At 36.8% G+C, this 13235-nt stretch overlaps 1 protein-coding gene across 1 annotated transcript; it reads left to right on the top strand.

The window, feature by feature from the left end:
* Positions 1-8078: 8078 nt before the first annotated feature.
* Positions 8079-11251, top strand: LOC121407393 (insulin-like growth factor-binding protein complex acid labile subunit). Its single transcript, XM_041598447.1, has one exon. The coding sequence runs from the start codon at positions 8244-8246 to the stop codon at positions 10485-10487; it is 2244 nt and encodes a 747-aa protein (XP_041454381.1). The 5' UTR covers positions 8079-8243; the 3' UTR covers positions 10488-11251.
* The last annotated feature ends 1984 nt before the right edge of the window (positions 11252-13235 follow it).

Below are 13235 nucleotides of genomic sequence, written 5' to 3' on the forward strand. Positions count from 1 at the left end.
CCCCTATCGGCTGCTTGAAGATGATTCTATGTTTGTTTCTTTGAAGGTGCAGTCCTAATAGTCACTTCTTAGCTTTATTCTTATAAATTATCCTTAAATTTTTTTATTTTATTTTATCTTTTTATGTACTTTTTCCTAAGATTTGAATATTCTGGGAAATGTTTATCCTGAAAAAATGTGTACGAAAGTAAGTAATTACTACGAACGCCTGCGTCTCGCGAGCAGAAATTTTGGTTACACTTCGTAATTCCGAAGGTTCTTTATTCCGAAGGTTCGTAATTCCGAAACACGTAAATTGCCTATACCTCGATGTTCGTTAATCCGAAAACGTAAAAGCGTTCGTTAATCCGAACATTTGTGGCGTAATTCCGAAGGTTCGTTATTCCGACGGTTCGATAATCCGAAAACGAAATAAGGTTCGATGTTTCGAAGGTTCGTTAATCCGAAAACGAAATAAGGTTCGTTGTTCCGAAGGTTCGTTAACCCGAAAACGAAATAAGGTTCTTTGTTCCCGAAGGTTCGTTAGTCCGAAAACGAAATTACGTTAGTTAATCATTTCGTTTCGGACTAACGAACCTTCGGAATTACGAACCTCATTTCGTTTTCGGACTAACGACCCGTCGGAATTACGAACCTTCGGAAATACAAACCTTCGGAATAACGAACCTTCGGAATATCCGAACCTTCGGAATAACGAAGCTTCGGAATTACGAATGTATGCGGAAATTTTAATACACGTTTAGAACTCAGATCAAAAAGGTACCTGTTAAGGACTGCTTGCAATTAACCATATAGACGTTACATATTTCAACAATCAAATATAGCCTTATGCGAGCGCGAAGCGCGAGTTGAAATTTTTGGAATTTCTACCTAATCAATGAAAATTCTAAGTACTTTTTGTAACTTAAACAGGATATAATTCAACAATTGATGCGAGCGCGAAGCGCGAGCGGAAAATTCGAAATTTAGACATAGAAACGAGACACTCTAATCATGTTTTGTAAATCATGAAAAGGATGAGTAATTGGGTATCTTCCTTACATGGATGATGCGTATGCAAAGCGTGAGCAGAAAATTTTTATATACTTATTTGAAAAGATCGTAAAGGTACTGTTAAGGATTTCTCGCACTTAGCCATGAAGACGTTACATATTTCAACAATTGAATAATGCGAGCGCGAAGCGCGAGCTGAAATTTATTTGACACTTCTACATAAAGAATGGAAAATTTTGATCAATTTTTATAATCGTGATCATGATAGCTACATATTTCAATAATTGATGAAACAATTCGAAATTTAGACCTAAAACAGGACACTCTATTAATGTTTTGTAAATCATGAAAAGGATGAGTAATAGGGGATATTCCTACATTGATAATGCGAGTACAAAGCGCGAGCAGAAATTGTTTGATATTGTGATCTGAAACTGGAAAAGGATTTAAATGGAGAACAAGTTGAATAATCATGCCTCCAGATTTAGACCTAGAATCTAGGCATCTAAATACATCTTTTATCAAGAAAATAAAATAAAGCGAGCGCGAAGTGCGAACTTAAAATATATGATATTTTGATCTAAAAAAGGGGTCGATTTCAGCTCTATATTTCAAACACTTTGTAGGAAAATTGTGAGGTGGATGTGGATCGCACTTCATAAATAACTGATATTTTTCATTATTAGTAGGCCTACTTGAGTTTTGACATAGGACCGGGACAACCTTAGGGCATGTCATCATTTGAAAATGATGACCATCTATTCCTTTTGCTAAGCGCGAGATAAAACAAAAGGGACAATTTAATTATCAAATTAATATCTTATTTATTGATATTATATGCCTAATGAGGGCGCGAAATCTGATGATATTATGGCCTGAAAACTGGACATTTCAAGCACTTTAGTAATTATGAATAGGATACATGAGTAAACATATTTTTAAGAATTAATGCGAGCGCAAATTGCAGCCGAAATTTTTTATAAAAGCTGTCATGAAATGGGGATTTTAAGTAGTTTGTTGTATTATCAACATTGAGACGTGCGAGTGTGTTGCGCTAGCTGATACGTTCTGACAATCAGACCTGAAAAGGGATATTTTGAAAACTTTATGGAATACACAAAAATGATAGGACCTGATAAATAAAAATTTGCGAGCTTGCAGCCCGAGCAGAAAATGTTAATATTCAGACCATGGCCCCACTTAAAAAAATCAATTTGTGAATCAAACAAAATAATGAGAATTCGATTTCCGAGGCCACCCCATTCTCTGTACGCCAATAGTACTTCAAATAAAGATCTTGCGTAAGCCGGCTCGCGACAATTTTTTTTATATAGGGCTAATATTGCAATCATCTACGTTCTTACAAATTTGGACCTAACTTGTGGAATATCTTTGGTAGCCCATTCTATAAGCCATCTATTATGAAATTAATATTTGATCTTTGAATTCCTGAAAATGAAAATCGGTTGCCTTTTCAGCGTGGTAGACCTCACCCCCTATAGTTCCCAAGCCATGTTTCCACCACTAGTCTCACCATTTGCGTAATGATACAAAGAGTTTGATGGGCCATAGGGCCATACATTACGTACCTGCCAAATGTCTATGCTGTGAGCGCGTGAAGAGAGCGAGCGAAAATTTTACCTGTGTAATAAAAAAAAATCTAATTTTGTGAAAAATTATGAAAAAAATATTCAGGAAACAGTTTCAGAAGCGTAATTCATCCTTTTACCTTCCGTTTCGTTCTTTCTCTCATTTTTTCTAGGTCTTGGTTGATTTCTTTTATGTAGGGGATCCATACCCACAAGCCCCCCCCCCCCTTCTGTACGCCATTGGGTCTCACGGACGTCTCCGTGCAGGCACACACTTATTCTACTAACCAATGATGACGGATATGGCTGAACCCATCGAAACGGTGCTGAATATAACATGAAGTTTTCAGCTGTTTAAAGATCCGAAAAATAATTACGTCACAAATAAATTTAATCAGCTTGAAATGTTGATGCACATTATCACGTTATCTTGTCTTAAAACATATTTTCAAAAAAGGGACCATATAACATATCACTCTGTCATTCTATCTTCATCACTCTCCCTCCCCCTCTCTCTCCCTCTCTCTTCCTAAATAATGTACACTCTCGCTTTCTCCTCGTATCCTTCCGTTTACAAAGTATTTGAGAGACAATGATGCAAGTAAAAAAAAATCGAGCAATTACCATACATGAATTCCAAAACAGACAATATGAAATCAAAACAGGAAGTTGAATAAACTTTTCATTTCTTTGTATTATAATTATTCCTCAGCCCACTGGCGTGTAGATGGGAGCTATAACCCCCCCCCCCGTGAAATAATGAAAAAAGAAAAATGTCAGGGGCCATCCATGGCGAATGGGGCAAACGTTTCTAAAAAAAGAATAAAAAGCTGCGAGAGAGCGTAGTGAGAGAGCATAATTTTGACCGACCTTAATCATTTTGTGATGGATTTTTACATATGCAAAAAAAATGATATGATATTTTAATCCTTTCCTTTTCCTTTTCTTTCTTTCTTTATTTTTCTTGGTCGTGATTTTTTTTAGTTCATGGTCCCAAAGCCCCCAACATCTGTACGAAAGTGCTCCCCCAAAAAAGTTCCACAACCAAGAAGTAGGAAATAAAAAAAGAGAAATAGAAAGAAAAGAAAAGTAAAGAAAATGAAAATGTGTATTTCGAAGATCAACATTTTTTGCTCGCTTGCTACGCTCTCTCGGGATTATTAAGAAAGTTTGTCACATGCATGTCGCGCCCCACATTTTTTTTTTTGGGGGGGGACTCATTACGCCACTGCTTCAACCGAGAACGTGGTCATACATTTTGGTTTAGTTGAATTTCTTACACTTTCATTAATTGACTGTATGAGGACGGGCACTGACTTTCTGAGCGAGGCTTGTATTTTTCGAACTCCCTACTTCCCTGTTTTTGCTGTGGAGTCCAAATCAATCTTGTATGAGTTGAAACACCACATCAAGGTAATTATTCCTTCTTCTTTCGTAGGCTACAAAAAATAATCAGATTAATGTATAATGAAAGAGATGTGCACAGGGTTGACTTATAAAACTATTATAAGTTCTAATCGCGAGTAAATCACGCCTATAATGATTGGTTTTTATTGCAAGAAGATTTCAGAATTATGGCTCTATAAATTTTCATGTGTCTTGAATGAGAGAAAAATCATTTCTGATAGATAACCCGTTGTTAAATACAGTGTTAATATAATTCATGTATTTCACCTCAATGGAATATTGATCCTTCATGCCAGGGAAGGGGGATTGCAGGAAAGACAACCTGATGGTGGCTTTATATTTAACCACTCATTAAAATAACTGGAATATTGTAGAATTCAACGACCAGGATACTGTTTATTATTTTGCCATCTTTCTTTCTCTTTTTCCCCCTCCTCTGCTTTTTCTCAATTAAAAAAAAATGATAGAGAAAGTTGCCCCTGCATGCAGCCCCCTCCCATTCAAGTGGGGGTGGCGCCGCCTGTGGTTCTAGATACTAATTCTTTTTTTTTAATTAGTAGAATCACTACACTCTGATCTATCACACCAAGGAGATATTAGAGTGATATCTCCATGATCTCCTTGATCCATCCAAGACTTCACTCTAAACAGCGTTGGGTAAATTTTGCTCAACATCGGGCTAATAGGGAACACATAATGTGTATGTTTGCTGGGTATATATCCGGGAACAAAAAGGCATGGAGGTAAAATACCCTGTAAAAATCATGTTGTATGGATCAATTTTGATAAATTTCACTTCCAGTCTGACACTGCATGCGTAAAATACATCTGTTTTGTTTGTTCTTAATGTCTGCCAACCTGCAGGCTCGCTTTGAAGCAACTATTGGAGAAATTTATATATATATATATATATATATATATATAATAACAAAAATAATATAGGGTATTTATATTGCTCACATATCCACCTTGTTAGGTGCTCAAGGCGCTCCTACACAGCTTTTTAAAGGACAAGTCCACCCCAACAAAAACTTAATTGATTTGAATAGAAAGAGAAAAATTCAACAAGCATAACACTGAAAATTTCATCAAAGTCGCATGTAAAATAAGAAAGTTATGACATTTTAAAGTTTAGCTTAATTTCACAAAACAGTTATATGCACATCTCGGTCGGGATGCAAAGCTGATGACATCACCCACTCACTATTTCTTTTGTATTTTATTATATGAAAAATGAAATATTTTTATTTTCTCGTCATTGTCATGTGAAATGAACGTGGAATTCCATTATTTTAACATTTTGTGCTTCAGGCAAGGAGGTCCTAATCGTCAAATTCGTAAAAGTTGAAATATTGTATAATTCAAACAATAAAAAAACAAATGAAATAGTGAGTGACATCATCGACTCTCTCATTTGGATGTAACTGGCTCGTTCATATAACTATTTTGTTAAAAATAAGCGAAATTTTGAAATGTTACAACTTTACATCCGATTTTGATGAAATTTTCAGCATTGTGCTCGTTTGATTTTTCTCTTTTGATTCAAATTTACCTCACCTGGGTTGAGTGCAGCACACTGTAGAGGGGAAGGAGGGGGGGGGGGGAGTTGTCAAAGAGTTGCCACATTTATATATATATATATATATAAAATATGGCAACCCTTTGACATATACTCTTTGATATACTCTGATATATATATATTTCCCCTCTCCCTTTCCCTTCCCCTTTTCTCTCACCTCTGTCTTTCCCATTCCCTTTCTTTCTTCTTTCCATTTTTTCTCTTCCCTTTCTCCTCTCCTGCTCTCCCTCTTTTCTTCCCCTTATCTCCCTCTCTCTTTTTTGGGGGGGATACAAGGCCCCTCCACCCCCTAGATCCGCGTCTGATGGACCTGGTATCACCTATTTGTGAGCAAGGAGAGAGCGACCTTGAAAGCTTTTATTTCTACTGTGTTATTAACATGAATAAACTGCATGTATGATGCAGGGGCCGTGGAACTGGGGGGGGGGGGGCTTCAGCCTCCACTTTTTTTCAAAATCCGTGTACAAAAACGTAAAAATGACCATATGATTGTGATTTTTAGCATGGTCAGCCCCCCCCCCCCACCACCACTTTGAAAACCGTTCCGCGGCCCCTGTGATGGCCTAATGGGAATAGCCCAATGAACAAATTATTATCCAAAATGGAAATTAGATAAATTGGAAATTACTGAAAGTGAAAGTGAAAACTCTTTGATTTGAAACATTCGATGTTAGTACAAATCGTTAAAACTCTATAAAAATATTGATTATTATTAAAATACAACACGGATATTCCTTATCCGGGTCGCGTTCCCGCATTTCCTTCCCAAAATAAAAGCTCATACATCTATGTATGATTATGAAAATAATACAGACTGACTGAACATGAATTTGTTTTCTAAAAAGATATTTGAAAATATTGTACCAAGTATAAAAATAGACTCACACACATTCCCTCATGCACACATGCATTCCCCTAAGGCACACACACACACCCAACCTCACATAATATACATCGCAAACACACACACACATATAATTATGTGAGGGTCTTTATGTGTGTGTGTGAGGGTGGGTGTGTGTATGTATGTTTGTGACAAAGTTCATATACAAGTGCTTTGGCAACTATTCTTATTTAGATTATGTTGTGAAAGAAATTGGAATCATGGTAGGCGTATAGCTAAAATCACAATTACACAGAACTATCCTCCCCTTTGAAAACTTTGGTGGGGCCGAAAACAATGTCTCTGCTGGGAATCGAACCCGAGCCCAGTTGATCGTCGTCACCAAATTTCTAATTTTTTGTGAAATGTTATTGGATGGCCTATAGTCAGATAAAACACACGGTTATTTGGTGACAAAAGCTAATTTTGCGATCTCGATGTAATTATTGTTTGTTTTTGAGAGCTTTTGATATATATTTTTTAAGTAGGGTTCTAATGCAATTTTAAGGGGAAAAAAGGTTTTCACTAAAATGGAAATCAACGGTTCCCAACAATTTTGAAAAGTAAAAAAAAATAATAAAGAAAAGGGTTTCACCTAAAAATGAATGTCATTTTGGTTACATTTTTTCAATTTTTTACACATCTTCCAGAATTGGGGCGCTGCATTATGGAGAATAATACACGCAGTACCCCCTATATAGGAAATTTCCCCAGCACCCAATAATCATGATAATAGTAACTTTTATGCGACTTACGGGGCCCTGATCTATATGACAAATGTAAAAACGGGTTGTTTTATTTTTCTTTCTTTCTTTCTTTTTGGATGGATTGCTCCAATCACAAGCATATACATACATATATATATATATATATATATATATATATATATATATAAATAGTGTACAATCTATTGTACAATATACTGGATTATATGTACGACAAATATAAAAATATCCCGAGTGCAGGTTTATTTCACCGAGGCCGAAGGCCGAGGTGAAATAGGCTTGCACGAGGGATAATTTTATATTTGGAGTTCATATAGTCCAGTAATATTGTATGATAGAACGTTCACTATTTATTATAGTAAATAGATCCCTTAATCTAAGCCCCCACCATGGATTTTGCCATCCAAAAATCGAAAGTTATATTGTACATATGTACAATATAACTTTTTGAAGGGAGGTCACGTGATACAAATCCAGCCAATCACAGCTCGTATTTTACTACCACTATTTACTATATATATATATATATATATATATATATGCTTGTGATTGGAGCAATCCATCAAAAAAGAAAGAAAGAAAAATAAAACAACCCGTTTTTAAATTTGTATTCATTTTGATTTCAGTTTTCTATTCTTTTCCTTATCATATTTTGGCAAGGTGGAGAAGCTATCGGAAAGTACTGCTCTGGTGATTTTATCAACATTATGACGACAATGACTGAGTTCTGCTTGTTGCTCTCCATAGGGTCACTCCTTTACCAATGGACCGACATCCATGCGGCGTCATGCCCTCAGGACCTCAGTCTGAAGGCTGCTTTCTGTTCTAGTATGGGCTTCACGTCTGTTCCTACCGATCTTTTACCCGACCTCAGAAAACTTCGCCTCGATGACAATCTCATAACGACGATAAAGAATGAGACATTTACAAGGTATCCCAATCTCCGTGCTCTCACACTTGGTCAAAACAATATATCCTGCATTGAGGAAGATGCCTTCGAGCCATTGAAGAGCCTGGTCAGTCTTTTGATCACAGATAACCATCATTTACCAGCATTCAAAAGGTCTATGTTTAGCTCTAATAGTTTGTCGTTGTTGAACGCAGCATCTTCTAATTTAGAGACATTCCCGGGCGATGTCGTTGAGCTCCTAACCAGTAGTACGATCTTAAGTCTTTCTTCTAATAGAATACGCAATATCAACTGGACGAGCTCGAATCCCCTCAATAGTCTTTACCTTGATTCAAATAGTTTCCGGCAAATTTCAAATGAGTCGTTTGTATTGAATAACCCGCTGGACACCCTAGATTTGTCTACAAATCCACTAGAATTTATCGAAGCTACCGTTATTGCTTCGTTGAATATCAAACGAATTTATTTGATGAATACGCATATTGCACTTAATCAAATACGGAATTTCTTCCATGGTATCAGCTTATCAACGTACATCGAAGAGCTTAATCTTTCTGACACCGAACTCCATGCCATCCAGGCCGGATTATTTACACCTCTCAAGGGAAAGAGTTTAGCCAAAGTCAACATTGAACTAAACGACATTAATGTGATTGAAGACGGTGGTTTTGATGGATTGGGGGGTGTGAATCAGCTTCAGCTTGGGTGGAACAACCTTAAACTCATCAAACCAAACATCTTTAAAGGAATGACTGCCCTTCGTTACCTTTCGTTGGATAAAAACAGAATCGTAACCCTAAATGAAGACGCTGTCCCATGGAATGTCTCACTCATAGAGCTAAACTTAGCAAGTAATGAAATAATATCCATCAACAGCTCCGCCTTTCATGGATTAAAAACTCTAAGGAAATTAGACTTAAGTGAAAATCACAAACTTCAGTTAATTGAGAGTGATTCGTTTGCCAGTTGCCCATTTATTGCAGAGTTAGATTTGTCCAACACACACATTTTTCATCTTCATTTTCCTTACCTCCCTTTCCTCACTTCCTTAATACTACAATATTCATTTTGCCCTGACAAATTGATTCGACCTGGTAATCTTGAGACTAAAGCACCCTCTTTATCAACACTCAATCTTATCGACAATATATTAGGATCTGAAAAATTATGGGATTCATCTACTAATAAATCTTCTTTCTATGGCTTGCAAAATCTATCTCGATTGGAACTTTCAAGTAATCCCTTGTTGTCTATTCCACCAGGCATCTTCAAAAATTTGTCAAATCTGCAAATACTACGTTTAGACGACTGTTTACTCGTAGTGTTAGAAACTGGTATTTTTTCAGATCTCAGCCATCTTATCTTATTAAGTATGCAGTCAAACCACCTGCGTGCGATTTCCACTGGTTTATTTGATAAATTACAGGATTTGCAATATTTGTTTTTGCCAGGGAATGAATTTACATATCTTGATGGGAATGTATTTCAATACTTATCAAATCTCGTGTTTATTGATATTTCCAAAAATCGCATATCGGGCCTAAACCATTCCACGTTTAGACCTCTGTCAAATCTCAGAAAGCTTTACTTATCTGATAATCCAATCGTGTGTAATTGTGACTTAAAATGGTTCCCTGTGTGGTTAAAAGGAGGTAATGTAGAGCTTATAGATTCATTTGAAACCATATGCCTTGACACTGTAGCGACTTTAAAGCAATTCAGAGGTAAACAATTAATAACTTTTAATCCTACGGGCGACTGTGATGCAAACATCGTCCTGTACAGTTGTTTAGCCGTTGTAGGTATGGTGTCCATCTTTACCCTAGGTTTGATCTACTATCAGAGATGGTGGATCAGATATCGGCTGTTCCTTCTTAAACTTTGCTTCGTTGGGTACGAAGTCATCCACGACGATGCTGATCGAGAAGAATACCAGTACGACCTCGCCGTCATGCTCCACGAAGCTGACGATGAGTGGGTGGACCAACATTTGCGACCAGCTCTGATAGAACGACTTCCAGATTTCAATCGAATCGTATGTGGCGATGAGGAGCTCATGCTTGGCATGTACTATCTTGATGCTGTCCATTACGCTACAGAACGAAGTTTCAAGACGATTTTCGTGATCAGTCGTGCGGCTTTGCAGGACCAGTGGTTCCTCATGAAGTTCCGAACTGTTCTTGATCACGTCAATGATGTTGGTACAGAGAAGATGGTTATTGTATTTGTGGAAGATATAGGAGAGGACGAACTTCCTTTCCTAATCAGACTGTTTCTCAGTGATCATAGACCATATCTGATTTGGCCAGGAGATGAAAGAGGACAGTATTACTTCTGGGAGGAATTGACCAAAGGTCTGACGGTCAATCTCAAATGCAATCAACTGATACCACCTAACTAAGTAATTATGTCTCCAAACGAGAGCATTTGCTTTTTGAAATATGACTAGTTTATCTCATTTTTTAATATATAATATGCCATTTGCAGGGCCAAATAATCCTATACTATGTTTATAGGTGGGGTTAGCCCACTTTGCAAAATCGCTGTGCAGAAATAAAGCGGGGCTAAACTGAATGGCAATTTAGCCACGTACTAAAGGTGTGGCTAAATGGCAATTAGCCCAACCTGTACAACGGAAATTTTCGCAAGTATAAAAAGCATGAAAACTTTTCCTGTTTTTCTGAACATATTCACTTATTTTAGCATGAGACTTCTCAACTTAAGCATGAAACTCCGAAGATTCTATCAGTATCAACGTGAGTTTATGTCAACTGATTTTTTAAAAAGAATACTGAGCCTCGTTCAATAATAAACAAATAAAGACATGATCTTCATTAAATTTTGAGCGATGGAGTTAATAGATTATTGCGTACATAGTCTGAATAAATTGACGTATTAATGAACGCTATACATATTGTTTTTCTGAGCTGCATAATATTGTAAATTTGTACAGTTGTGTAACTATTTACATGTGTAACTTTGCAGAAAATTATAGTCTCCATAATATTTTTAGTACATAAACCGAGTTAATTATTGTGTGTATAATTTTGTTGAAGTATATTTTCTTTAAAAAAATCAATTGCAGTGTAACTGGCCCAATAACCATTGTCAGTATTATAATGTATATATTTAACCAACCTATAAAAGGCAGATTTGCATTGAAATATTAAGATGTCTTTTCTCTGAATAAATCTGCATATAAATCTACATTTAGAAGTTCAAGGTTTACAAGTTGCAAATCCCACGATGAAACTCGCGTCCTTTAGCAAGGGGGGGTGGAGAGGGGGAAAGAAGCTAGAGAATAAAAAAGAAAGAGGAAGAGGGGGAAGGAGAGAAGAAAAAAAGAGAGAGGAAGAGGGGGAAAGCAAGGGAAGAAAAGGAGAGAGGAAGAGGTGGGAAAGAAAGAGAGAAGAAAAAAAGAAGAGGGAATGGGAGAAAAGAAAGGGGAAAGAGGAAAAGCGAAAGAAAAAAGGGGAAAATGAGAGGGGAAGAGAAAGAGAGAGAGAGAAAATTAACCAATAAATGAGCGGAAGCGCCCATATGATGTTGACTGGGGCACAGATTTGGCAAATTGATGATCAAACTAGGGGAACGCCGAATTGATGTTCGAACCACAGGGCGCCGAATTGATGTTCGAACTAGGAGGCGCCGAATTGATGATCAAAGATGGGGGGGGGGCTGAAATGATGTTCGAATTACAGGGGGTGTAGAATTGATGTTCGAACCAGGGGGCGTCAAATTGATTTCGAACTAGGGGGCGGCAAATTGATGTTCGAAAGAGGGAGGCGCCGAATTGATATTCGAACTAGGGGGCGCTGAATTTGTGTTCGAACTAGGGATGCCAAATTGATGTTCGACCTTTTGAGCGCCAATTTGAAGTTTGACCGGGGCGACTAATTCATGTTCTGAGGCCTTCATCAATTTCAAGCTCTAAGCTTAAAATGAAGGTCTCCCACATTTCAAAATGTACTATGTTGATATATGTATATATATATATGAATTTTTTCTGCTATTTTTTGTAACAATTAAATAAAAATATCAGGTATAAATATATTTCAATTAGATTATTAGATTATAATTGTTATTAATTATATCGTTTACTTATGTTATACTAAGAAAAAAAATGATTTCACTTATATATGCTTTTATTGGAATGTGGAAATAAAGAAATCAAGTCAAATGTTTCAGGGGGGCAAACTCATTTTTCAAAAAGAGGCGTCAAATTCAGGTTCAACCGAGGCCGCCAAATTGCTCCTATCCCGTTCTTAAGAAAATGTAAGAAAAACAATGTGCTCACGATTTAAGTCTGTTTACCGAGATAAGTATCTAGTTCAGGATCACAAAAAAGCTGAATATAAAAGTCAGCTCGCGTTACGCCACAACTGGGCGTTGTGGCGTGCGCCTGTAATCCAAGCTGTGGGGAAGTTACAAAGTGATGCAGAGGTTCGAAGTTCGAGCCCTGGTCACGTCTTTCGGATGGTGACGTTAAAGGTCGGTCCCAGACGTAAATAGTCATATCTGATTGATACACGTCTGACAAAACTCAAATACACACACACGCGCTCGCAATATTTGATTAGTGAGTTAACCCGGCTCACCATGCTCACTATGCGATTTATTGCGATCCGAATTTCAAAGGAATTGTGATAACATTTGATATATGGACGTTCCAACTAATAAAATCCTACGGATCAGAGTTAAAGGTATTGTTTAACTTTGTGAGCAGCCGATTTAAAAAATTCTCAAACCAAGATGAAACATGTGTACAAGTGAATGTATTAGAAATAATAAACCCTGAAAACAACCATTATTGAGAATCAAAAGCTAAAACTACAAGGCAAACCCCGATTTTTTTAAATAGGCGTCTTGTATACGCCTAAGTAGTACACATAAGTGAATGGGATGAAATTAAGATGGTGTTTCCGGTCACTTTATATTTCAATTTTTGAAGCACTGAATAATTATTTTCGAACGCAATTTTTTCTGGGCTTCATTTTTGTAACATATCACAGACACAGGTGATAAGTGTGACCTTCTAGCTCAGATTTTTTTTAAAATCAAACCAATGTTAACCAATCACTTTAAGAATAGTGGTTTTGACTACTGAAATCGAAATCCAGTTCGAGCCTCCCTGAACTGCTGAATGAAT

The sequence above is a fragment of the Lytechinus variegatus genome, chromosome 2 (genome assembly GCF_018143015.1).
Source record: "Lytechinus variegatus isolate NC3 chromosome 2, Lvar_3.0, whole genome shotgun sequence".
NCBI classification, from domain to species: domain Eukaryota; kingdom Metazoa; phylum Echinodermata; class Echinoidea; order Temnopleuroida; family Toxopneustidae; genus Lytechinus; species Lytechinus variegatus.

Coding starts and splice junctions, on each gene's coding strand:
- LOC121407393 (XM_041598447.1), top strand. CDS start 8,244: ATGTTTAGCTCTAATAGTTTGTCGTTGTTGAACGCAGCATCTTCTAAT.